Raw genomic sequence first — 27102 nt, 5'->3', positions numbered from 1 at the left:
TTAAATTTTATAATCGAAAAGCACATAAATTGTGTTTTTTAAGTGCATAATGCTGGCAGCACATCCTGTCATCACAAACTTTGAGCGAACTTGGTAGAACTTTTCTCATTCCATTCAATTATTTTACTATTAGTTATTCGAACCGGCATAGCCTCACATAGATGCCTTCCAGCCACAGCTCCATCTGTAGTTTCAGCAACAACAGCTTCTCATATTTGCTCTTTCCATCTCCATGATTAATAAATGTCAACCGCAACATTACTGACACCTCTGCGGGGACAACAACCGCAACAACTGTGCGTAGTTTAGACAAAATATATTGTGGCTTTTTTGTTCAAAGAGCATCTCAGTTGAGGCTGCTTGTTAACCAAGCCTCGACTACACACTCTCACTACTCACACACATATACACATATACTCACTAAGTGCACTCTGCATGATACAAACGTACACAGCTCCTTTGTCGCACGCAGGTGACAAAAAATACACGTAAATATAATGGAAGCCCACCGCCTGGGGAAGACCAGTTGGTGGGTCGCTCGTCAAGTTGCACAACAATTTAACAGAAATTTGTCGAGCAGCGTTAAGCATACCAAGAGTAAATTTCAGCAGATGTACATAGCTTCCTATAAACGTGGTTTATATCAGGCATTTTTTTGCCTGAAAGAATGTTGTAACATGTAGAAGTTGTGACTATTGAAAGCAGCTTTAAGAACTTGTGAAAACAGTAATTTAAGGCAAATAGCTTAATGTTAAATTACTAAATGATATTTGCTAAAGATAAACACTTTGTTAGCTGTGTTTTAGACTTTTGCTCAAGAATTTATGGACGTACATTTAAATCAATATCTCAGCTTTACTCTCTACTCAGCTTAACTCGCACTGTGCGTGCGTTTGGTAAACTAATCTATTTGGAACATGCATACAATTTATCTTTAGACACACACACAACTTTGTTGCCAAAGTCAATTAATTAACACTTTATAACCCATATTTCATTCTAGAAAAACGCGTCAGCTTTTGGCCCAGCCTAGAAACCCAAAACAAAATCCAATCAGGTCCACAAAATTTCCGCAACATCAAAGGCACGAAATTCTGTTTTAGTCAAGCTCAACCTTGAAACTAAATGAAGCCTGTGTGTGGAACTGTACCAAATACCGCAACGCTGGATCTTAGACGACGGCCACAAATTAGCCAGCCTGCCGTAGACTTGCAAGTTTGAAATAATACGAATTCAGCTTCAGCTTCAGCTACAGCTACAGCTTAGCTTCAGGCCCAACAAAAGCTGAACTGAGTTGTCTTGCCCGTCAAAAGCAAAGCAAAGGCAAAAGTTCAATCCATAAAAGCCGCAGGCTGAACAGCTAGCTGAGAGCAACGCGTGCTATTTTTTTGAGAGCGCCAAAGGATTCATTAAAAAACCGCCAACCTGGAACTAATGGAATTAGAGAATATTGTGGCCAATACGGTCTACTTAAAAGCGAGAGAAGGTGAGTGTATATTCCCACAGACAACAAAGCCATCAAGCAAACTGCCCGAAAACTACTGACGAAACATACCAAAGGCCGCTCTTAGGCATCAAATCCTTTGAGGGACACAGTACGCGTGCTGAAGTGGTTTTGTGTTGGCACCTTGTCTCGTCTGGAGGTCGACAAGAGAGCCAGCATCGATTTTTCTTTGGCTCTGATTTTCAGGGCGGGTGTTAATTGTAGTACAGTGCCATTCGCCCCACACCCCGCAACTTTTTGGGTGGCTCGAGTGGACCGAGTCTTGTAGTATGGCGCCTGGCACTGCGCTTTATCTAAAGTTAATGAAGCGTTAAATGTTTGCGCTCCAGCAACTTATTCATTTTCATGCTTCACGTTACAGCTTTAAGTGCTCTATTTGACTCAGTACTCGCTACTGGCTGATACTTGCGCATTCTGTTATCGAGGTCACACTTCAATTGCTGGGCATCCCATGACCAGCCAGCAGTCAAGTTCAGTGCCATTCACTCGGCTCGTCTTATATAAAACAAACGCAAAGCCAACATTTTCTGAGGAAAATATTGCAAAATTATGCAGAACGGTTCTTGGAATATTTAAAGTGTCTGAAGGTCACCTTCACCTTCAGCTGAGTGTGGACTGCTTAAGGAGAGGATGGTGATTTTATGGATAGAAAAATGTATACCCTTACTGATTGCATGCATGATGATTGCTAATGACTGCACACATTAAAGATTCACTTAAATTACAGCAACAACAACCATAGCAACAGCAACAACAGGCAATCGCTTATGATTCGCTTTTCTCAAGTAAATATATCAATATTTTGTACTCTTGCTCATGTTCGGGCTGTCGCAGCTGAGCAAAACGCAACTCAAATATAAGCAGCGAATCGAGCGGACTTCGGAATGTATCCATCAGATACATTTGCACGCCGCTCAACAGATTTCAATGATAGAAACGTGCACGGAATTTCAATTTGTCTAGTTATGTAATATTTGAGAACATTTCGTTGATATGAAGGGGCTGTGCTAGACCAGGAGCTACAGCAAAGGCAGCGCGAGAGTGGGAGAGAGTGAGCGAAAGAGGAGAGAGAGAGAGACGCGACAATAAAATACTGAGAAAATATAAATTTGCAATAGATTTAACAAGCCAAAAAGTGAATTTTTTATTTGAATTTGAAGGCAGCGGCAACAGCAGCGCAACGTCAGCAATGGCCGATGGCTCTAACAGCAAACTCGTTTTTGGCCAAAAAGTTTTATTTTCTTTTGGACCTTTTGATGTTATCTTGGAAAAGTTCTAACAGCGTTTTTCACTTCTGCTTTTTTATTTAAAGCCATCATGCCTCACAACTTATTTATTTTTACTTTTTGTTGCCAAAGTCAAACTTGGGCTAGGAGGACTGAAAAGGAGAAGAGAAAACATACTAAAGAGTTGATTAACTGTTAATCAATCAGTATATATTAAAAAGTTAGACAAAACGTGACAGACGGAATGACGCAGGCTGCTCAATAACGAATACTTAAGATATTTAACAGACTTCAGCTGGTTCGCAATATTTGCATAGATTTTCAGAAGTTGAAATAAAAATAAGAATTATTTGGAAATAATTGCAGTTGTATTACTGAAATCAATTAAGTGGCTATAGAATTGTCGACAGATCTTTATGTTTTTATTGCACTTCGTTTTGCAACCCGAAAGCTTATTAAAGCTTACGCATCTTCTATAGAGAAAGTCGCTTTAGAAGCACTTTTCTACTCTGTTTACTGTTAGTCTCTAAGCTTCGATGTCTTCCTTTGTTTTAATGCAAAAAAATTATGCTTGCATTTGAATTTTTTTCTGCATTTTAGTTGGGTTTTTCTACTTTTTCTTTTGCATTAAGAAATGTGAATGCATTAAAATGAACGCAGTGAACAACGAGAGAAAAGACGTCGCCTTCGATGGCATAAATTTTGCCTTAATGTGCTGCCATAACGTTGATTATATCAGAGTGAAAAAGCGAGAGTAAGGAAGAAAGACATTTAAGACGCAAAATAACTGCTTAAGCGGAATCAAGTTAGACAGAGAGAGAGAGAGAGATAGGGAGAGCGAGTGTGGGGAAACGCATTTAAATTGGTGTCCGCTGGCAGCATAAAAGTGCATAAATTATCAAATGATGGCGCAATTGCAACCTCAGGGAAATCGACAATCACATATCACACTAAACTAGTTGATGTAAGCTCTGTAAAGGCTATTGGAGCTTGCATTTCTCTGCTTAATTTGATGTAAATATTTGGCTAATGCTAAGGCAAATATTCGTGACGTTGAATGCATCCTGTTGGGGCAGCCTTGCGTTTCTGCTTTGCCCTGCACTCAGTTGACGGCGCCCACTTGAGCTGTGCATCAGAGTCAAGCCGGCTGGTTCAATGACCGCTGGTCAAGTCAACAACTTGCGTCGGCTGTTGGCTGGCTGACTGCCGCGCTGCTTTACAATACACGCCAATTCATTTCAAGTGGGTGTTCGTGTGAGTGTTTGTGTGCTTTGTTGTTGTAGCTGTTGCCATTGTACACTTTTTATCAGGCTAACAAGCCTTTAGTTATGTTGTATGCTAAGCAGCTAAAAAAACCAGTTGTTAATTATCGCACGCAATACAATGCAACAAAAGCCGCTGGCGCGGAGGCGTTTCGTGTACCATGTCCAAGTCGTTTCTAGTGCCTAGTCTGTGTGTGTGTGTCTGTCTGTTGTGGCAGTTCTAGTTGGGCGCACATTTAAAGCCCGCTAATTACTTGTAACTCTCTATCGGTCAGCCAGTGTTTCAGTCTGTCAGTCAAGCAGCCCGTTTAATATTTCAGTTAGCATAGGCAACTAATCAAGAAGTGCGATTCCTGTTTTGCCGGCAGCATGTCCCGGTCATGTAACTGGGATCACGCAGTCCTGTGGGTGCCACGCATTGCGGTTTCTGGTGACTGCTTATCTGCAGTTGCAGCACGTAGTAAGCCGCACGGTGCATATGCAGCAAGTGTCGTTGCAGTTGCTGCTACAGCCCAATCACTGAATATGTGATTGCAATCAAAGCGACTGTTGTTTGCAAATCAGAGTGAGAGCGAGAGAGAGACTCGTTGATTGCCACCGAATGTCATCAGAGTGTGGCACACTAGAAATCCATTTAATTATATGCAAAACGCTGCCAATAAAACAGAATTTTACAATCAAAGAGATCTGAACATGCTGTAGTACAGTGAGTGATGTATTTCCGCTGACGGACAACATTTCATTGTCTCTATTCATTAGCACATGGCGAGATCAAAACGTTTTCAACGCGCCACAAAATATACTCTGCAATGGGATTGAAAGACGCTAAGTAATTCAACTTGATTGCCAGCTGGCATAATATACATTTGTTCTATTTTATGCAAAAATTTAAATCAAAATAAATGTGAGAGTATTTTACAGTCAGCTGTGGCTGCACAGCTTGTTTTTATTGGCATCACTTTAGAACTTCAAGAGATTGTCGTTTAAACCGGTAGCCTCTTAGCAGTTGTTGTTGATGCCAGCTCTTGTACTTGAGACTTGAGACTGAAGCCCGGAGACCTGAGACCGGAGACGCGCTGTTTGTGTTTTTTTATTGTATTTATACTTTTGTTGACGTAGGCAAATATTAAATACTAATACGTTGGCCCCCAAACACTGGAAATATGTTTTTGTAGTGACGCGCTGCTGCGTCAGCAAATGAATATTTAATCGACATATTTAATCTGCTGCCCATGGCGTATACGTAATCTTCGACTTATGAATATTAACTAGCGTCTCAAGCTGATCATAGAACTGGTTTTGTAATATTATCAAATGCTTGCGTATGTAGGTTATCTGCTGCTTTTAGGAATAATACTAATAACTATATACATCTGTTTTTATAGCCCGACATTTAATTCTGCTGCCTCTTGTGTTTGCTTTCGCTTGTCACTCAATTATTGATTGTAATAAATTTCTGCTGTTCGCAGTTGTCGCGTTCGCTGCTTTTAAATTTAATTATTGGCAACGCTTGACATTCGAGTGTCATGTTTGTGAGTGTGTGTGATATTCAAGCGCATTGCTTGAATGTATGTAATTGCATGCATTGCCCGTTAATAAAAGTGTTTATTTTTGGCATCGACATAATGTAAATTGCGTGTATTGTGTGACTTTTGAGTGAGTGGAGAGTAAAATAATTATAATTTTGATCAGTATAAATCATTTATAATCATGACATATTTTAAGTGTAAACTTTATCGCAGGCAAATTTCATGCCATTTAAAGTGCTCGCTCGGCCAAAGCAACGGCTTAATTAATATCCAAAAATAATATTAACAATCGCATTTAAATTCCTTTTAATTCACTTAAATAATATACAGATTCGCTCATTAATAGCATTTGCAAATTTCCAATTATGGCAATAATTTGCATTTTTCATAGTTTTAACATCTGGTTTATGCTAAAAGAAAACAAGTTTTCATTTTGGCGAATTACCTGCTACCGAGTAGAAATTCATTTCACAGTCAACTAATTAATTCCGTTAGTTTAGCGCGTTATTATGCAATAAGGTGTACAAACGAATTTTAATAATTGTGCGCACGTAATGGCGTGTGCTGTTCACAATAAATGCAGGTACACATAGGTACGCATATATTGAAAAATATTCAATACACACGCTTATTGGGGCAACAAAAGATGCCGCAGTGGTTGGAGCTGCTGTTGTTGCTGTTGCAGTAGATAAGCAATTGGAATTATGCACAATTTACTCTGGACGAGCCGCCGGGCCATAAATTTCAACTTTATCGATTGTTTTGACAATTAACTTTTTATATTCTGTATTATTTATGTGAGGGTAGCAAAACAAAAACATTTCATTTGGTGGTGTGGTGGCCGTGGCCCAGGTTATGAGATGTTTATGTTTTTGCTTCGAAATTGATTTGGATTTAATGTGTTAAAATTGCGCCGCCAGAACACAGAAAAGTCACAAGGTGATATAGCAGTTTTCGACTAGGTAGCTGTGATTAATTTTCTGATGGGCAACGAGTCGTATACGCAACGGGATGGCTCGTGCGGCCAGGACTTATTTGTCTTTGTTAAGCAGATGCCTGACTATCTGCCAGCCCAGTTTCCGGGCCTACGATTTTATGATTGATGGACCAAAAAGGTGCTGCCAGCTTTTGGGCGTTTTATGAGCACTTAAGTACAACAACAACAGCAAAAACAACAACAACACGAACAGTTGAGTTTGGATATCGTTAAATAAATATAACGCCCATAGTTTGCAGCTCGTCCCCGACGTTGCTGTCCATACATGTATGCTTGCATTTATCTACATACATAAATATGCGAAAGCACTTTTCCGCAGTTCATCCTGTTGCTATGTGTTTTATGCGTCCGCATAAAAAACCGAAAAAGAAACGAAATCTTGGCATATTTTATGCTTGTGCCCGTCATGAAAATGTAAGTGATGCTCTAAACAATTTTGCTGATGAAATGAAATTGAGTTATTCCATACGGCGCACACACTCTCACCATGCGAGCTGAAAATGTTAGATATTTCAAGTAGAGAATTTAACATGTTAAAGGGGCTAGAATTTGTATGGAAGGGATGGGAATGGCAATTGAGTATGCTGTGTGGTTACATTCGGTTACACTGTGCAATGTATGTGTATCGTCAGCATTTCAGGTTTATGACATTCTGTGAGTCTCGTGTACGTTACGCATATCAATTTCAATTCAATTTTTGACAGCACATCCAACACATGCAAGAACCACAACGCCGCACACTGCATCGTCGAACACATTTTTCCCAAATGCAGCACAGAAACATTTTACACTTTATTGGTGTCAGCTATTTGAAATGTTGTCAACAGCTTCGGCCGATATTTCAGCTGCCCCGACAGCGGCAGCAGTCGCAGTTACAATTCCCCAGGGTACATAAATAAATGTCAGCGGCATAAGTAACCACAAAAGGCGTCTCGTTCGGTTTCTTTCGGTTTTTTTGTTGCTGCTTGTTTTCTGAGCCTAAAAAGCAATTATAAAATGCACAGGCAGCATACTCACCTCTCTGTCATCATCATCGGCTTTGCAATTTAGCAATTGAAATTGCATTTTGCTTCATAAGCATGCAACACAATAGAAGTAATGTACACACACACCCACACACAGAACTGTATTGCTCCTGCCCATCAGTTGTGAAAGGCTGTCACGAGTGATGCTCAATATTGAAAGGAATAAGCAAAAAAAAATAGGGAGTGGGCGAGGCGGAGATATGGTAAAAAGAATCTGTTTTAAATTGATTTTATTTATTGATAACAAAAGCTTTGCAAATGGATTTTGCAAATGCAATTTTCAATTAAACTCTCGAGCTGCTATGGCAACAGTTTGAATGCAGCGACGCGTTGGCGGCCATTGATGATTTGTATGGGTTGCCCGCCGGCTCTTTGGACAGTTGATTGCTTGGCTGTTCCAGTTGGTCCCATGTGGCCAAGCTGATGCTGTACAAAAGGCAACGCAGTGCCAGCACAGAGACCAATGAATGCTACACTTGCAAGTGCAGCTGCTAAAACAGTCATAATAAACAAAAACGAATGAAGCTGCAATTTAATTGGATAATAAATTGACTCAAGTGCTTTATCTAACCACTACAAATCTATTTACACGTCAAGTACTAAACATGTAACTAAGCATGATTCTGTCATCTTGCTCGCTGCTAGCTGCTTGTTACTAATAAATTCATGGCATTTCTGCAGTATTACATATTCACAGCTGGATGAAACAAATTTTAGTCGAAAAACTCAAATTCATTACGACGAGTATTTATTATTATGTCTTGCGATTAGAGTGCACTCAAATTTTCTTTTGCCATTTCCCCAAAGAATGGCGTTTGCATGGAAAAGTAATAATTTGTTATAGATCTCAAGGCATTAATCTTTCTCTACTCTCTTTGCATTTTGTATGTGTTTATGCCATTGTGGTATTTGCAAAAACCAAATGCAGTGAGCATGCAATCAAACATAAAATGTTAACATGCCCCAGCGGGGAAGGACCGAGAGCGCTGTCTTGCAACATCCCACTTGGGCTATCGTTCACTTGGCTGCTCAGCGCGCAAAGCTGCTGTCAGCGCCATATGTGCAAGTTGTGCGGTGCGCTCAACTTGAACTCTGAACTACGAGCTGCCATATGGTTTTATTTGCACTACCGTATTTGCTGTTTGCTCTATGCTGGCCGAGTGCATCAGGCAGGCGGGTGGCGAGTGGCGAATTGGCGAATGCAACGGTAAAAGACTACAAATGTAGTTGGCAATTAATTTCTTTTGGCTATTTACAACACCGATGCTAATTACGTACTGCATGGTTTTTGAGGTTGATATGGTTAGGCCAAATGGCATGCAGTATTTAAAGTGTGAATTTCAATTTGAAAACATGCGAGAGAATGTTTGCCCGGGCGCGATGCTGCGTATGAGTGATTACGTATACGCAAGCGATATCGCATGTGCACACGCTGATTATGGGAAACTTAATTATAATTACGCTTAGCACTGTAATGCATTATTGCGGTTTATATTTATGTGTACATGTGCGTGTGTGTGTATTAAACAGACGAGGCTTATCCTTGCTTGACTGACGTAATTTCAGTATGGTAATACATATGTAGAAGCGGCCGGTTGGAGAGAATTTGATAACGTTGTGACGTATTTGCTAGGCAGCTGTCAATGCATTTTGCATTGTCACTTAACAGCAGACGTCAGATTGGCAGAATGACAGGCAGAAAGCTGACAGCATTCGGAGCGTTGGCCCTATTGCCAGATTGTCGGATTGTCAATCAGCAGTTTGTGCGCCCTTTTGCCATTATGCTAAATATAACATGCACAATAAGCAAGCACGCAAATAAGCCCAGCCCGAGCAAAAACAAATATCACAGAGCACTCACTGCCGGTCACAGGTTGATAAGCGTTTCCACTCTCGCACTTTCAATAAATTCAGCTCTTTGTGCCTAGCAACGAGCAACGAGCAACTTGTTAGCCTCTTTATCAGTCGCACGCACTGCTTCAACAATCCGCAAAATGTTCTCACATTTGGGCAACTTGTGTGTGTATGAGTGGAAAATAGGCTGCCCAGTCAGTTTGCGCACTGTTTAGAAAATTTGCGGCCCTTAAAGTGCCTTGGATGAGTTTCGAAAATGAAAATGATAGAATAGATAATGAGGAATGATTGTAATATTGCTCATTTAATTACACATGTATTCAAATGAACAGCGAGGCTTTGCTGGCGGCATGGCTGTTAAGCTGTAAAAGCCATGGCCATCAATCAAATAGCTGCAAAATCTGCAGCAAATGTTTGCTTATGATAACGAATGCAAATGCAGCAAGAGGCAACGAGCAACAGGCCAAACACGGCGGACGCAAGGCAAAAGTGAGGCAGTAAACAGTTAAGAGCGAACGGTAAACAACTAACAGTTAACATCTATCATGTTGTACGGCTGTCAAATGAGCCGCTGTCTGAGCAAGGCCAAAACGCGCCTCGAATGCGTGCGAATGCGGCATGTGGCATGGAGAGCCTGCACGAGCGCATTTATAACTATTTATCGGGCAACAATCTCTAGCACAGACGACTGCAGTATGTAAGTCAATTGCCCAACATGCAGTCGGTCGCCCGTTTAGCCAATCATTCAGTTAGTCATTCATTCAGTTAGCTGAATGGTAAATTAAATCAAATGTTCAGCAAAATGTGGCGCATTTAATTGACTAACAACTTTGCTATGTTTTTGTTTCTTTTTCTTTTTGAGTGGCGCCCGGCGCTGCAATTAATGTCAAGTCACTTCAGGTTGCCACAGCCCGGACACTGATGAGTCGCCAATGAGGGCAACTAATAAAATTCATTCATAAATAATTCAATGGAATGCCCAGGCAGCAATTTATAACAATTTCGCATACGCCGTCAGCTCGGGCAGCGACAACATCAACATGAAAACATCGAGAATTGTGCAGCTTAATTGATTTGTTTTGCACCCAATAGAGCGACATTTGTATACAAATAACATGTATACACATATGTTATATATACATATATATGTATATATAGATATGCATATATAAGTTAACTTATAACACTTAGTTAGCTTATAACACTTAATGTAAGGTATTATTCAACACTTATTATCGGGTGCTAGACAAGTTAAGGAACAGCCCTGGCAAGGGCAACTCTACTTACGCCGGTGAGGCTATGATTTGTAAAAATATAGATCAGTCTCGTGTTTTAACTCGTACTGATAGGACATGCTAAAAATTGGTGTCATATAAGTAAAACTAAAAATAGTGAATATAATAAGAAAAACCAATAAAATTAACTGTTTCGATTATTCAAAAAAGAACAATTAAAAGCAGGGTTAAAAAGCGTTCTTCCAGTAAACCGCTTAAATAAATATTCACTCCGTCATTTGCTCGTTAAATGGCTTATTTCATTGTCTGAGCCCGAGGCCAGCAATAAGAGGCACAGTCGCCTCTCAACCTAACTTTCAGTCACCACAGGACTGGAAAACATATAATTGGCGCCCAACTAGTGGTCGGACTCCACAACCAACAACAATTAAGACAGCAGCGCGGGAGCTGCAATTGACAGATCTTATAAAGGGATTTTTTTTTTTGTTTTGTGTTAGTTGAATCTTGTAAGTGGATACTCTAGCCAAAATTTTTCTTCAAACACAAAAAGTGTTAAAATTTATTTTATAAAAAAATAGCTAGGACTAGCGAGTATTTTATATTGCAATTGCATGTAAAAAAAAAAAAAAAAAAATTAATGATCAGAACCAAGTGAGAGTGACTACTTTGGGAATTTTAGTGGCAGCAATTGATCATTCAGATCGTCAATAAAATTACATTGTGTTACTTTCTGTGTGTCTGAAGTTGTGCATGCAGTTCTCGTAGTTCAGAGCTGTGACGTAATTCGACCCATCTTCTGACTGCCCGTTTTATTTTTCGCGACCACTGACCTGCGCATGTCTCGGTTCAACCAATATAGAAACCCTCGCAGGCAGTCTAGCGACTCAGATTCCGACTGTGTAGTTCCCCCACCATCAGGTAGAATGGATGCAGATCAGCTTACGGAAATAATAAGGACGGCTACTAGCAAAGCTTTAGCCGAACAGGCCGCTGTAAACCAGCAGAGGGAACATGTATTAACTCAACGAATTAATGAGTTAGCTGAACAAATAGCGGTAGCAAACGTTGCCGCCCCACAAGTAGTAGCGTATGCTGCTATAGGAATTAGGAACGATATTCACTGTGACGAGCCACTAGATGCCGTCAAATGCTTACCTGAGTTTGCAGGGGTACAGGAATCGTATGTATCTTGGAGGCAGGCAGCATTAGCCACTTACGAGATCTTCAGACCGTATAATGGCAGTTCTCGTCATTATCAGGCCGTCATCATCATAAGAAGCAAGATTAGGGGCCCCGCAGACGCGGTGCTAGCCTCATTTGGTACTGTGCTGAATTTTGATGCGATAATAAATCGCCTAGATTTCACATACAGTGATAAGAGACCAATTCATGTCATTGAACAAGAATTAAGTACCTTGAGGCAAGGTGGCCTGTCCCTGCTTCAATATTATGATGAAGTAGAGAAGAAACTCGCTCTTCTCACAAACAAAGTTAATATGTCATATGAGCCGGCTTTAGCAAAGGGCCTATGTGAAAAATTCCGCGACGATGCGTTGCGTGTGTTCATATCGGGTCTCAAGCGCAGTCTAACAGATGTGCTCTTTGCAGCAAAGCCCAGAGATCTGCCTTCAGCGCTAGCTCTCGCGCAAGAGGTCGAGTCGAATCACGAAAGGTACTCATTCGCGGCTAATTTTGCAAAAAGTCTTGAAGACAAAGAGCGCAAGCCGCATGCAAAAGCGCAGGGTCACCAATATGAGAGGTATTCGCATCAAGCCGAAAGACAAGCTAGCGGTACAAAGAATCCGCACTTTAGCAAGCAAAACAGGGCCCCATTTCGGACTGACCCACGAAGCACCAGGCAGCACAACAATAATGGCGCACCAGTGCCCATGGAGGTCGATCCTTCCTTTTCAAGGGTAATGCAGCCCACTCAGGCCCTTGCTTACGCGAACAAGAAGCACCCCGCATCTGACCGCACAGGCGGTCTGAGAAAGCAGCAAAGGTTGAATCACGTCACGCAAGGCGCGGGACAGGGGGCAGAGGTGTGTGCTGATGCTGCCTCCAGCGCAGCGGCACAAATCAATGACGTTACTAGTTATAACTCTGATGCCCTTAATTTTTTAGGAGTAAATCCCTTCTACCCGTCATCAGACGAAGAGTAGGAGGGACTCACATGCAATTCCTCATAGACACGGGCGCGGCCAAGAATTTCATTCGGCCACATAAAGGGTTGAAAGGCGTCCGCTCGGTAGAGTCCCCCTTCAAAATTCACTCCATTCACGGCGAGACACAAATTACACACAAATGCTTTGTTTCAATGTTTGGGTTAAAAGCAACTTTTTTTATTCTGCCGGACTTATCAACCTTTGATGGGATTATAGGCCTTGACCTGCTAAAGCAGGCATCTGCTTCGCTTTGTTTAGCTTCAGGACAACTTAAGTGGGGCACGGAGGTCGAACCAATCACCTTCCACAAATGCAAAAATGTAAATTTCACAAATGTAGACTGTGCAGACGCATCCCCATTAGTTAGAAGTTCTTTTTTGAAAATGCTGAAGACCAGACAAAAGGCCTTTGCAGACCCAGACGAGGCGTTGCCGTATAACACATCAGTCGTGGCTACCATTAGGACTACAGACGAGCAACCGATCTATGCCAAGCTTTACCCATATCCAATGGGAGCGGCTGATTTCGTTAATAAAGAAATCAAAGATCTACTAAAGAATGATATAATTCAAAAGTCCGTCTCTCCCTACAATAACCCAATATGGGTAGTAGACAAGAAGGGCACTGATGAAGCGGGCAATAGGAAAATGAGGTTGGTAATGGACTTTCGTAAACTTAACGAAAAAACCGTGCCGGACAAATACCCTATGCCAAATATATCAATGATATTGGGGAATTTGGGGAGAGCCAAATTCTTTTCAACATTAGACCTCAAGTCTGGTTATCACCAGATCATACTCGCTGAACGCGACCGTGAAAAAACCTCTTTCTCTGTGAACGGGGGGAAATACGAGTTCAAAAGACTCCCCTTTGGATTAAAGAATGCAGCAAGCATCTTTCAAAGAACCATCGACGACATACTGCGAGAGCAGATTGGCAAATTTTGCTATGTTTATGTCGATGACGTAATCATCTTTTCAGAAGATGAGGAATCCCACATTAAACACGTGGATTGGGTCCTAAAAAGCTTACACGAAGCAAACATGAGGGTCTCCGTCGAAAAGTCACGTTTTTTTAAGAAAAGCGTGAACTTTCTTGGTTTCGTAGTCACCAGCACTGGCACCACGACGGATCCTGAAAAGGTTAGGGCAATACAGGAGTATCCAGAACCAAAAACGCTGTTCGAGGTTAGATCATTTCTAGGCCTCGCAAGTTATTACAGATGTTTCATTAGGGACTTCGCCGCAATAGCAAGACCCATCTCGAATATCCTGAAGGGTGAAAATGGAACAGTCAGTAAGCATAGGTCCAGAAATATAAAGGTTCAATTCTCTGAAGTGCAGCAGAGGGCATTTCAGAAGTTGCGCGATATTTTGTCATCCGAGAATGTAATGCTCAGGTACCCCGATTTTAAGAAGCCATTCGATCTAACGACCGATGCTTCGGCTCACGGCATAGGTGCAGTTTTGTCTCAAGAGGGTCGTCCTATAACAATGATTTCAAGAACATTGAAGGACAGTGAGGTTAACTATGCAACCAATGAGAGAGAGTTATTGGCCATTGTATGGTCACTTGCCAAATTAAGGCACTATTTGTATGGGGTGAAAGACATTAATATCTTCACTGACCATCAACCCTTGACCTTCGCAGTTTCGGAATCTAATCCAAATGCGAAAATCAAAAGGTGGAAAGCGCGCATTGACGAGTCTAATGCACGTATCTTCTATAAACCTGGCAAGGACAATCTGGTTGCGGATGCCTTGTCAAGACAGCAGCTCAACGCTATAAATGAGCAAGAAATTGAGTCCTGCGCAGCAACGATCCACAGTGAGGTATCTCTCACCAACACCATTGAGACGACAGACAAACCCTTGAACTGTTTTCAAAACCAGATAGTGCTAGAAGAGGCGCGTTTCCCCTTAAAACGAAGTTTTATTCTTTTTGGAAATAAGAAACGCTACTTGATCAGCTATACATGCGTCGAATCGCTGCTAGACGAGCTCGAAGATGTAGTCTCACCCAAATGCGTAAATGCTCTCCACTGTAATTTACACACGCTTGCAATGATACAAGATGCATTGGTGCGAAGATACCCAGCCACAAAGTTCTGGCATTGCAAAAATCGCGTAGTGGACATATTTGCGGTTGGAGAAGGAAGGGAAATCCTCACAGTCGAGCATAATAGGGCCCATAGGTCTGCACAGGAAAATGTTAAGCAGGTACTCTCGGAGTACTACTTTCCACGGATGGCAAAAATTGCCAAGGAAATAGTACAAAACTGCAAAACATGTGCTAGGGCTAAGTATGATAGACACCCCAAAAAACAAGAGCTTGGAGAGACACCGATCCCCTCACATGTAGGAGAGATGTTACACATAGACATTTTCTCCACTGACAAGAAATACTTTCTCACTTGCATCGACAAGTTCTCTAAGTTTGCTATCGTCCAACCGGTCGCTTCAAGAACCATTGTGGATCTGAAGCCAGCCGTAATGCAACTTATGAATTTTTTTCCAAAAGCCAGATCCATTTACTGTGACAATGAACCGTCATTGAATTCAGAGACCATCATGACTATGCTCACAAACAACTATGGGGTCAGCATTTCAAATGCACCACCATTGCATAGCATATCGAATGGACAGGTTGAGCGCTTTCACAGCACTCTGTTAGAGCTAGCCAGATGCCTAAAGATCGACAAAGGCATAAATGACACCGTAGAAGTCATTTTACTGGCCACAACCGAATACAATAAGTCGATCCATTCGGTCATCGACCAGAGACCAGTTGATGTGGTTCAGGCGCACTCTGATGAGCCACAAGAGAAGATAGAAGAAAAGATCAGAAACGCTCAGACGACGCTCAGAGCTAGGGAGAACGCAAAGCGGCAGAATAGAGTCTTCGATGTTGGTGACAAGGTTTTGGTCAAGTCCAACCGACGGCTCGGAAACAAACTCACACCTTTATGTGTCGAGAAGGCCGTGGAAGCAGACCTGGGGACCGAGGTCCTCATTAAAGGAAGGGTGGTCCACAAGGACAACCTAAGATGACTCCCTTGTTTTTTTTTATTACACCTTTTATTATAAGCCGCTAGGCAATTTAGAATAAGTTAGATATAGTTTTTCAATTTACCTTTAGCCACTTGGCATAATTTTTATAAAACAATTTGGTGGCGGGTACACCCGATGCCGGTCATTTAGAGTAGATTAGGTCCACTGAAATGCGACTAATGAATGCCAACAGTAGACGGATAGAAGTAAACACTGAGGTTCAAGACCAGCTTAACCAGTTAACATTTGCTGTCAATGGAGTTCTCGGGATAGCCAAAACTCACAAATTGATTTATTTATTTGAAACACTGAAACACTGTCCAGAAACAGAATGCGGACGATCTAGTTGCAAAGTTTAATGCTTGCTATTACTCTCGCGAAGGCTCATTGTTAGCCCAAACATTTTGGACTCCTCAGATTTAAAATCAATTTGGCTAGAGGAATCCATCAACACTATACATTTTATAACCAAATTCCCAAAAATTAAAAAAGCCTGCAGAAAAATTACGATTTATCCTGTCGTCCACAAGAACCAGCAACAGCTCTATTCGCCCCATAGTTGGATGCTAAGCCAGAACCACAGCATGCAAATCTACAAGCGGAATCGTTGAGGAAACCCCCTTGTTCACGGCACCACCACCAACAGTAGAAGCTCATCAGCCAGCAACAACTAACGAACTCTTCGCGGCGGCAGAGCCAAGCGACTCTTCATCCATACTAGAACCAAGTCAAGAAATCCCCAAAACACCGCCAACTGCATTAATTCAAGAAGTTTCACAGCCACAGGTTGCTCCAACCGCTGCCCATCTCTGTCGACACCTGCCACGGCTGCCGGCTCATCCTCATCCTCATCGGCAGCGGCGTCACGTCAACTGCAGCTGCCGGCATTGTCGGCAGTTGCCGCACGGCAACAGCAGCTACTGCTGAACGGCTCTCTGAAGAGCAAGACGAAGACATTTCCTGCGTATCGAGCATCGGTGCGCAGCGAGAGCGACGACAAGGAGTACAGGGCGGCTAGCAGCAGCAGCAACACGATACCGACGACGGGCAAAAGTCGGCCAAGATCAGCGGCAAGAACTGTAACAATCTGCTGCACAACGCCGGCAATAAGCTAAGCGTGAGCAGCAACTCCTTCGGCCTATACGCAGCATCTGGCATCATCGCCCAAGAGCCCTGTCTCCAGCAACGGCCATCTGAACAAATACTGCCTGACGGACTTGACGCGCCGCAAGGCCGAATTCAATCGCCAGCTGAGCGCGCCGACAGACTACACACATCACTCGTCCAGTAACGGCTCATAGCATCGCTGGAGTGGTGGGACACAGTCATCACGGCCATCACGGGCACGTGCACGGCCAGTCATCGACGGCGCCAGCCACACTCAAGTCGCTGCAGCTGCACAACTTTGGTATGCATCATCCGATGCCAAGGCCCACGTCCACGTCGTGCACCAACAGCTTCAACAGACGCCACATACGTAGGCGCAAGAGCAAGCTTAGTAAGCGCCTGCTGAACGGCGATAGCGAAGAATCAGTACGCTGCTCATACTGCTCCGTATTGAATGTGAATGAGAACGACTTGCGGATTTCATTCGAGAACACCTGCACCGACTCGCTGGTCACCGCTGCTAATATGCGACCAAGGAACCGAAATGGTGCACTTTGATGATGTGTCGTTGTACGGCACTCCGAAAGAGGAGCCATATGCTGTGCTTTAATCTGCATTGGCTTCACTCTTTGGTGGATCATCGACGCAAAGAAGTCCGCGAAGCACTTGCGAGGAGTCGTCGCTGGAATTGGGTCGGTCGAGGACGACCTTACACTTGAGGGGGGGGTAGTTAACTTATAACACTTAGTTAGCTTATAACACTTAATGTAAGGTATTATTCAACACTTATTATCGGGTGCTAGACAAGTTAAGGAACAGCCCTGGCAAGGGCAACTCTACTTACGCCGGTGAGGCTATGATTTGTAAAAATATAGATCAGTCTCGTGTTTTAACTCGTACTGATAGGACATGCTAAAAATTGGTGTCATATAAGTAAAACTAAAAATAGTGAATATAATAAGAAAAACCAATAAAATTAACTGTTTCGATTATTCAAAAAAGAACAATTAAAAGCAGGGTTAAAAAGCGTTCTTCCAGTAAACCGCTTAAATAAATATTCACTCCGTCATTTGCTCGTTAAATGGCTTATTTCATTGTCTGAGCCCGAGGCCAGCAATAAGAGGCACAGTCGCCTCTCAACCTAACTTTCAGTCACCACAGGACTGGAAAACATATAATTTATATATTCACAGATATGTTTTTGTTCTACTATTTGTCATTTAAATAACTCAATGGCCGTTGCCAAATTGACATCGATTGAGAGTAATTGTCCTGTTGTCTCAAAAAAAAGTTGTTTTTCGGCTTTGTTTTCATTGTTATCTGATGGCTGCCATATTTTGGCCACCTACTGCTTTTGTGCATGTTAATCGCTGTTATCTATCGGCTATAATGGGTGGGCATGAATTTGATTGCAAATTGAAGCACCTGCAATCGTGATAATCGAAAATAAAGCACGTTAATTAAAGCAAATTCTCTCGGTGATAGCTGAGGTCTGACAGATTATTGTTCGTGTGCAAATTGAAAAATATCATTTAATGTATAAATAAAATGTATAAATAATCCCGATATCAAAAGTAAAAGATACTATTGAAAACTTTATACAATACAGAATTTATTTTTATAATAATACAATCAAATTCTGAAAAATCAATGGCAATGCGATTCACAATACGTTTCATCAGTCTATAGAATTGTTTTAAAGTGTAAGCGATATCGTTTAAATACATTACACTGATTCCCAGAAAATTGAAATTACACCAATTCGTAAGGTTTATTTTGTTTCCATTGTGCTCAGACCGAATTGTAGCAGTAAATTGGTGTAACAGTAAATACAATTGAAATGTGTAATTAATAAGAAGCAGCTACTAGTTTGGGTAACTGGAAGAGACCATTGTGTGCGTAGAGTTAAATGTGTATTAGATAAATCTGTGTGAAAGTAACGGCTGACCATGCGGAAAACATTGCTGTATTTTTTGTTTTATTTCTTTTCGGTTATTCGAAATGCAGTTGCCGACAGCCAAATATGCAGCATTTTGGCAAATGCTTTGACAGCTGGCTGCAATGCAAAAGTCAGTCGGCTTCCCAGTGGCTGGTTTTGGCCGGTCCAATCGAGCCAGTAGTTGGTAGCCAGTTGTCAGTTGGCAGCTGTGCGTTTTGGACAGTCCAAAATGCGCTTGCATATCAAATCGCAGCAAGCCGTCAGCGCTTGGCAAAATTATTTAAATTATGTACAAACTGCAAAAGTTGAACGGCAATGTTGAAATGCCGGCCACGCGCCGTATGCCAAAACATTTTACTGTACGTCTTGTTCGCCGTTCAAGTTTTGATTTTGCTCTTTTTTCGATTTACTGTCGGCCACGAGGAATTGCATTTTAACATGCCCAAATACTTGGCCATTGACGAGAAGAACGTGAAATGTCTTTGAAGTAATTTGCAATTCAAAAGCTTGGCATGCCAACAACATTTACGCATTGTTCTATCCCGCTCCAAATTGTTCAGATGGGGTATCAGGAAGCCATAAAAATGTGGCTGTAACTTTTGGAGAATTTCACATCAGAGTTAATTGGGCTAGGCTTTTGAGCTATATTATTGTCCTTGTCGGGCTTCCATTCCCGTATACTGCAAGTTATATAATGATAAGAAAGTGTTAGTAAAAATCATTATACCAACTGTTGGGGCCATGAAAGAGTTTTCCTTTTTTCGACACACATAGGAGAATCCTTTAACGAGCCACAGCAACAACTTTGGCTAGCCGATTGAATTTCAAATGCTTAAGCAAAAGGCATGTAAACTTTTTTTGGTCCAGCTATTAAGCCTCCTTTGATGTACGCTTTTACCAAAAGCTAGCTCCTAGCTACAGCATTCCGACGTTTTTCCTTTGTCCGCATCTTTAACCGTTTCAGGCGAACGGCAAGGGGTGCGGCCCATGGCAACAGTTTGCAGTAGCAAATGTCAAACTCTGCTCTGTTTTGACGTGGCGGTGGCGTATGATTAATCAAACTGAGGCGCAACAAGGCACCATGGAGGTAGGACAGCTCAATACGATTGTCGCTTTACATCATTATTTATTTATTGATTTTCCCCGTGTTTCCAAATTTTTATTGTGTTGCCAGAACTAATTGCATTTTGTTCGCCTTTACCTTGACATGGTTCATTACAGGGTAACGTGCTCGTTGAATACGCCCTTTTGCTTGCCTGCTTGGATGTTGCAGCTTTAAATTTGATGAACACGAAGCCAACTTTTCCCGTTTGCTTTCTTCTGGCTTGCAGCTTGTGTAATCATTTTTCATATTCACGCCTTCGCATCATTTTTATATTCCATGGCTTTTTGTTGTCTTTGTTTCAGCTTTATGTTAGCTGTCAGATGTTTGGGCTTTTTATGGCCTCGTTACTTGCCACATTGCGCCTGGTCAAGCGTTTGGGGTATGCAGATTGCAATAAGTTGGGGTTAAACAAAAAATATCATTTATATCAAGGACTCTGTTGTCCTTGGCTAGCTGCCAGTTCACTAAAATCAATATAAGACAGACCAAAATCAACACACTGAACTGTGCTTCGCCTAATTGAGGCAATAAAGTGCAGCTTCAATTATTATTATTAGTTCGATGGGCAAAGTGTTGAACAGGCCAAGTTGCAAGCACTTCAGGTTGTGAAAAAGGCAAGCAAGTTTGGCCATTGCTGAGATAGCAAATACCCTAGACTAAGTTCAAGGGAATGTAGAGATAATCCAGAAAATATTTCAGATAAATATCTGATCTATATATCTTAAGAATTAAGTAGAATTTTTTGATTTCGCTTCGCTGCTTTTGATTTCCATAACTTTATTATACCCTATTCGATATATGTATAGGGCATGGAAATATAATCGACGAAGCACCGAGGCGTCGGCCGCCGAGGTCTAGGTGGGCCAGAAGTGGTCGTGCGCTACCCATAATTTCCGTTTCCGCAATCAAAATCGAGATGTGAAAAACCATTTGTATGGAGCAGCTGCAAGGCAACAAAAAAGAGGAAAGACTAGGAATAAAATGAAATGATGGAGTGAGAGAAGAAATGGCAGAAAATGAAATTCTATAGCTAGAATTTGACAGCGCCATGGAGACTTTTGATTGGTTTTGCTTTGTGCTTTCAAATAATTCTTATCTATTTGTCGTAGAATCTGTTCGATGTCGTTATAAAAGCCAGATGACCATAATGATTTGTGCTTGGGTATAAATCTGCCGTTGATTGGAGGCCCTTAAAAATAGAAAATATTTTTCTATAGCATATCTCTTATATAAGCAAGCAAAAAGAAATATAAAATATATATTTATCTCTACTTGATTTCGTGCGGAGCAGACCAAAGCAAAGTACGACTTTGCTCTCGCCTGCAGAAACTTTTTCGCTAATGTCAACACAGTCTCGTTGCACAGCAGATGATGCTATATTGGGCAAATACTTAGTTGCTGTAATTGTGCTAAGAATGTCATCAAATGCAGGCGCTCACACACACACACACACAAACCCCGAGTTGCACCTGATTTACTTTGAAAGTTAGGCAACTGCAGATGGCAGAATCTCTGCCCGGTCGCAGTATAATACAATTTATGAAACTATTTGCTGTTTGGAGGAAATTGGAAAACTTCTGACTGAAAAAAAAGAATACAGAGACTTGTGAGCTTAAATCCAAACAGTTGCCAGACGCAACAAATTGGACAGAGCAAGTGGGCGAAAGGTAGCTTATTAATTGCAATTGAATCATATGCGAAACGATAGTTGCTGCAACGATGAGTTGCTGCAATCTCAGTCTTGGGTCTTCAAGACTGAGTAACCCATATTTGCAGGAAATTTAAGAATTGTTTCCGGCTTGGGCTTAGTCAGAACGAAGATCATCATATATAAAGCTGTTATCCATCCAAGCGCGCTTCTTAAGCTTTTCCCTTTACACACGCACACAACCACACACACACTCAAACATGCAGCGACAATTTTTCTGAGTGGAAAACGAGTTGAGTTCACGTTTTTGCGCTCGTGTAATTTTTATAGCAACAACAAAACGAAATTATAAGAAATGCGCTAGAATGTTGCTATAACCGTAACGTGGCTAAGAGCGTTGCCTGGTGCAAGGACTGCAGCGCGGGCTGTGGATAGTTAAGTGGGTGGTGTTGCAAGTAAAGGCATCGCGCTTATAATTCTAATTGAATAAATTAAAAACTTGAAAGTTAAGCTAGAAAACTGGAAGTTTTTTCCTGCTTGCAAAGATTGGAGTGGGGTTAAAAACAGTCCAGTAAGTAGCACTCTAAATTGAAAGAATGAATGAAAGACAAAGTTGAAGTGAGGAGCATGGGAAAGTGGAAATGAAGTCGGTGCTTAAGCAAGTCATAGTTGAAACTTAAACAAAGCAAATGAAAGAGCTCAAATTTTATATAAACTATGAAAAAACGACTTTATTAACAGCCAAAGAAAATTGACTTTAATTAAATAACTTTTTAGCAAAATAATAAGCGAATGCACCTAAAGGAAGGTGAATAAAAAACATACTCTTAGCTGACTTAAATAACTGATATATGTATTACTTATTTACAAATAGCACCAGAGCTTCGAAAGTTTGTGACAAAATATTCCCAGCAGGAGCCGCTGTTTGTTTGGCCAAGCATGGAATTAAGCGCAAATCCCAGCCGAAACATTTCACAGAGACGGCGACCGAGTCGACTGTTTCGCTTAATTATATACCTTTAATATATATTTACACGAGGCATGGCCTGCTTTCAGCGCAGGAGGCGTGTCTTACAGCCCCTGTCGGCCGTACAGCATGTTGGGCCGTGGCAGTTGAGTCAATATCTATTTGGTATGTACTCGTACAATGCGTGTGGCTTGTTTAATTAAAAGCGACACATGGTAACTTGGGTCGGACCAAGTGCAAAAACATATTCGCTTCACTGCGCACACGACGTTAAAGACTCGTTTATAAGTTTTTAATAGAGTACATCAGCTATTCGAAATGAAACTTTGTGTGCGGAATAAAGTTCACTGTGTTCCTCAAGCATGTTTGAGCCTCGGTCGGCTGTATTAACCATTTGAAGTCGTTGTCTTGAGTTGACCCCACATACTTACCTTTGTGCTGGCCATTGTTTTCGAATTGCTTTCCACGGTATGGCGGTCTGCCAGTCTGCCAGTCTGCCAGTCTGCCATTGTGTTGATAAACACAGGGACGATCTGCTTTTATGCGCACCAGTCCAGGTAACTCACATGGGAGCCATTACGCATACGCAGCGTTGCGCTTGGCGTATTCTTTTTATAATGCTTACGTTTAGTTTATTGTGGATTTTACGACAACCAGTGCTGCATATAAAAAGTTGGCAGCTGACGGGTCGAGGTTGTGTGCTGCGAGCCACTCCGTGCACACTCGTTGGCCACCTGACCAAATAAAGTGTTCTGCAAGATTTTAAATTTCTTGTAAGAAGCTTATCAATCCGACAATCAAAGTATCTTATAACGTTTTACAATATTTGCAATCTTTGGCGTATTATTACACCAATACTGCTCAACTGTAAGTAGCTAAAGGAAACGCGCACTCGACGAACAAATAAATAAACAAATATTTTTTGCGCTACTAGAGTGCAGCATAAGTTGGTTACGTGTTTGTTGAGCTGGCAAGGAGCTTGTGCATGTGGCATGCAGACTTCGCCTTCAAAGACTTTAATTCTTCTATCTCACGCTTAGGGCTATAAGTCTGTTGATATTAGTTTTGGTTGAACTTTTCAATTATTAGTTGGCTGAATTGCCTTGCCGCCGCTGTCGCCATTATAAAACCGACACGAGACGCCATTATTGTGTCTCGTAGTCTAATGGAGCTTGAAAAACAAAAGCAAATGATGCTGCTATGGGGGCACGAGGCAACGACGGCGTAGGTCGAGCCCACGAGCCAGATGAAATGAAACGAATTAATAATGCCAGCAAGTTGGCAATAAAATTTTTTTTATAACGGCTGGAGCGCACATCCCGCTGTTTTATGGGCAACCCGACTAATTTCACTATTTCTCTGAGCCAAGTGGCCCCAGAATTTGCATTGCCATAGATGTGACTGCGGGCTGAGAGTGTGAGAGTCCGTCTATATGAGTTATTACATACCCTATGTCAATGTCGAGCAAGATAGTTGTGCACTTCTTACTATATCAAATTTATTAATTATGTTTTAACAAATACATTTCATTCAAGTGCTTCAGCCTTGCGAGCTTAATTAAATTCAAATAGTCTGGGCTCTCGTTATTAAAGAAATGATAAGATATGAGGCCCATGTTTGACCTATTTATGCTGAGCAGTAACTACTTCATATCTGATAATATGATATTAACTTTTATCTATGGAAATTTATTAACTTTTATGTTTCTGCTTATTCACTCTTATCAATGGAATGCAGGGTAACATTTTTATCGATTACTCCCGTCCCAGCAGCATATTTGTAAGATTTTTTTGTTGATGGTTTTTTTGGCTACTCGAACTGCCATTGCAAATTTTGCGATGCGATTTTATAGAATTTGCTGCCTACGCGTAGAATTTTAATGAAAAAACGCGCGGCGCAGCAATTGAATTTAAATTGGTAGCTGCTGAGCTGCTGCTTCTGCTGCTGCTGCTGGTTGTTGCTTAAATTTGGCATGTGTTTTATGTGCTTGGCTGTTTGGTGTTTTAATATATAGCCTTCAATGCGTTAATATCTGAAGCATAATTAATTTGTCTGTGTCAAGGACGAATCTTCGACACTCTACCATTCACATTTCCGATGGCCGGCGTTCTGCTGGTTTTGCACTGTTTCCGTTCTATTGCTGTAATAAATTGCATTTTACGGCCTTTGCTGTCCATTAATTGCTTTCATAAGAAGCCCGCATGGCGACCAACCTCAGCAGCAGGCGGAGCGCGCAGCTCTGGTGTTCCATACCAAAAAATGTAATTTTATAATTCCGATTACGAAATGAATATTTAAATTGCTATTATCAAAAGTCATGACATTTAATGGCTCTATACGCACACGCGCGCTCGCGTCATGTGAGACGGTCATTTGAATGCGCGCCATAAACATTGTCAAGATGGGCGTGGCTGGTGTCCAGATTTCAATCAAACGAATATTTACATTAAGACCACCCACTGGGGCGGACGTTTAACGCATACCCAAAATCGTTTTGCGACAGCCAATCAACTCTTCGCAGCCTGTTCGATGGTCTGCAGCTTACCTGTTATAGCTTTTTATTGATATTTGCCATTTTTTTAATGCTTTTTTAACTGTAATAATTAATTAAATGTTCACTCGGCTGTAGGTAAATAGACTATGTGACGTCGATTGCGCACTGTCCCACTGCGGTACATTGTATTGGAAGTTTTTCAATCCATGCTTATGGCTTCTGGCTAATGTTTTTATGGCCTAACAGACCAACTTAAAAACTTTAATAAAAATAAATTCAGTAACATTTAATTTGAGTATCTTAAATATGGAATTAGCTAAGATCTAACAGAGTAAGACAGACTGGTAAGGTAAGGAAAATAGAGGAGAGAGAATGGATAGAGAGTAAAGAGAGTAGAGAGAGTAGAGAGAGCACAGAGAGTAGAGAGAGCAGAGATAGTAGATAGAGTACAGAGAGAGTTAAGTGTGAGAAAAGAGTGAGAGAGAGTAGAGAAAGAGGGAGAGAGAGATAGTGAGAGAGATGCGAGAGGCTGTGAAAGAGATACCTACTAAGTGAGGGAGGAAAACAGAATAAAAGAAGATCAGACATATAGATGTAGATATACGTACAAGAGATGAAGATAGTTAGCAAAAATACTAAATATTCATGCTTTAGTCAGCTTAGTTTTAGTTTGACAACTAATGAATTAAAAATAAATAATTTATAAATATTTTAAAGTTTTCAAACTTCATACGAAAGCTAATTAATTAATAATTTGATGTTAACAGACATAAGAATCGTTTGAATAATTAGAAATCAAGTGTAAATTGATAAGAAGCATGTTTCGACAGTCCACATTTCGGCGATAGCTTAATAAAAATATATGTCTAATTAAGTTGATGTTCGTTCAGTGGCCATGATTCGTTAATTTATGTGTGGCTTATATATAACTATTAGAACACTATTTCATTTAATTAAATGTGTCTACCTTGCAGCAAATTTTAATTAAAGGGGGGAGATGGTGAGGGGAAGGCCAAGGAACACACAGATTATGTCACTTATGCTGACACGTTGCGTATACGCACTGTGAGCAGTGTTTTAACTTGGCTAAATTGAAGACTGGTGTTGGCCTTTGGGCCAGCTGCTTATTACGCCGCATTTAACCTCGGTCCGCGTCTTGTCTGCCTGAATAACGAGTCGGTCATAAATAATTGCAGCTAACTGTTGTTCACTCGGTCTTTCACTTCGTCTCTTGACGCTGCTCATCTTGCTGAAAAATGACATAAAATTATACAAAAAGGCGCAGGATGCGGAGATTGGGTCTGTAGCTGTAGCTGTGGCTGTGGCTGTAGCTCGGCATGTCCGCAACAATTTGACACTTATAAATTATGTCACATACTTCTTGGCGGCCAGTGTGAAAAATTGACCAAATTGCGGCCCTGGAAACTGCTAAAGTTTGCTCGCCAAAACTTTTAATGTTTATCGATAAATTTGCAATTTCTTCAAGCTGGTCACAAGCTCGTGATCTATGTGATTTACTCAATTGCTGGATGCGGCTGAACAAGCGCTAATCTAGTGACAACTTGTTGAGCTATAAATTAAATGTGGCCTCCCTCCTGGCGCAGCCATTGTGCTGCCTTTGTATGTGTGCATGTATGTGTGTGTGAGATTGTGTGTTGCCATTGTTTTCTTTAGTTGTGTCGACGCCAGCCCGACTACTCAATTAGCCGCCAGCGTTGCGGCCATTGCAGCTGCCTGGCGACGTTGCTGACAAATTGCATTTGCTGCCAGTTGACATGCAGACAACTGCTCGTTGTGTGTCGGAGGGGTGGGCGTGCCGAAGGGGCGGCCGATGGTCTGCACACACCAATGGCCAACGGAAGCAGACGCAATTTTTCCCATTGATTGGTTTTAATTAGAGAAACCATCAGACACAAATTAGCCTTGCGTCTTCATTAATACTTTTTTATAGCCAACTCGCATTTATTACTCTCTCCCACTCAAAGAGCCCGGCAC

The 27102-nt window shown here is 41.4% G+C and overlaps 1 protein-coding gene across 1 annotated transcript in view; it reads left to right on the top strand.

Moving 5' to 3' along the window:
* The window catches only part of LOC111597155 (G protein-coupled receptor kinase 2), a 59088-nt gene that overhangs the window by 25375 nt on the left and 6611 nt on the right, over positions 1 to 27102 (top strand). The window contains exon 3 of the mRNA XM_030224825.1: positions 1004 to 1486. Within this exon, the coding sequence (XP_030080685.1) occupies positions 1435 to 1486 (52 nt within the window). The 5' untranslated portion in view covers positions 1004 to 1434. The remainder of the gene's footprint in view (positions 1 to 1003; positions 1487 to 27102) is intronic.

This window comes from Drosophila hydei, unplaced genomic scaffold, assembly GCF_003285905.1.
Source record: "Drosophila hydei strain 15085-1641.00,03,60 unplaced genomic scaffold, DhydRS2 tig00008119-arrow-pilon, whole genome shotgun sequence".
Classification (NCBI taxonomy): Eukaryota; Metazoa; Arthropoda; class Insecta; order Diptera; family Drosophilidae; genus Drosophila; species Drosophila hydei.
This window is presented reverse-complemented; position numbering and strand designations above follow the sequence as displayed.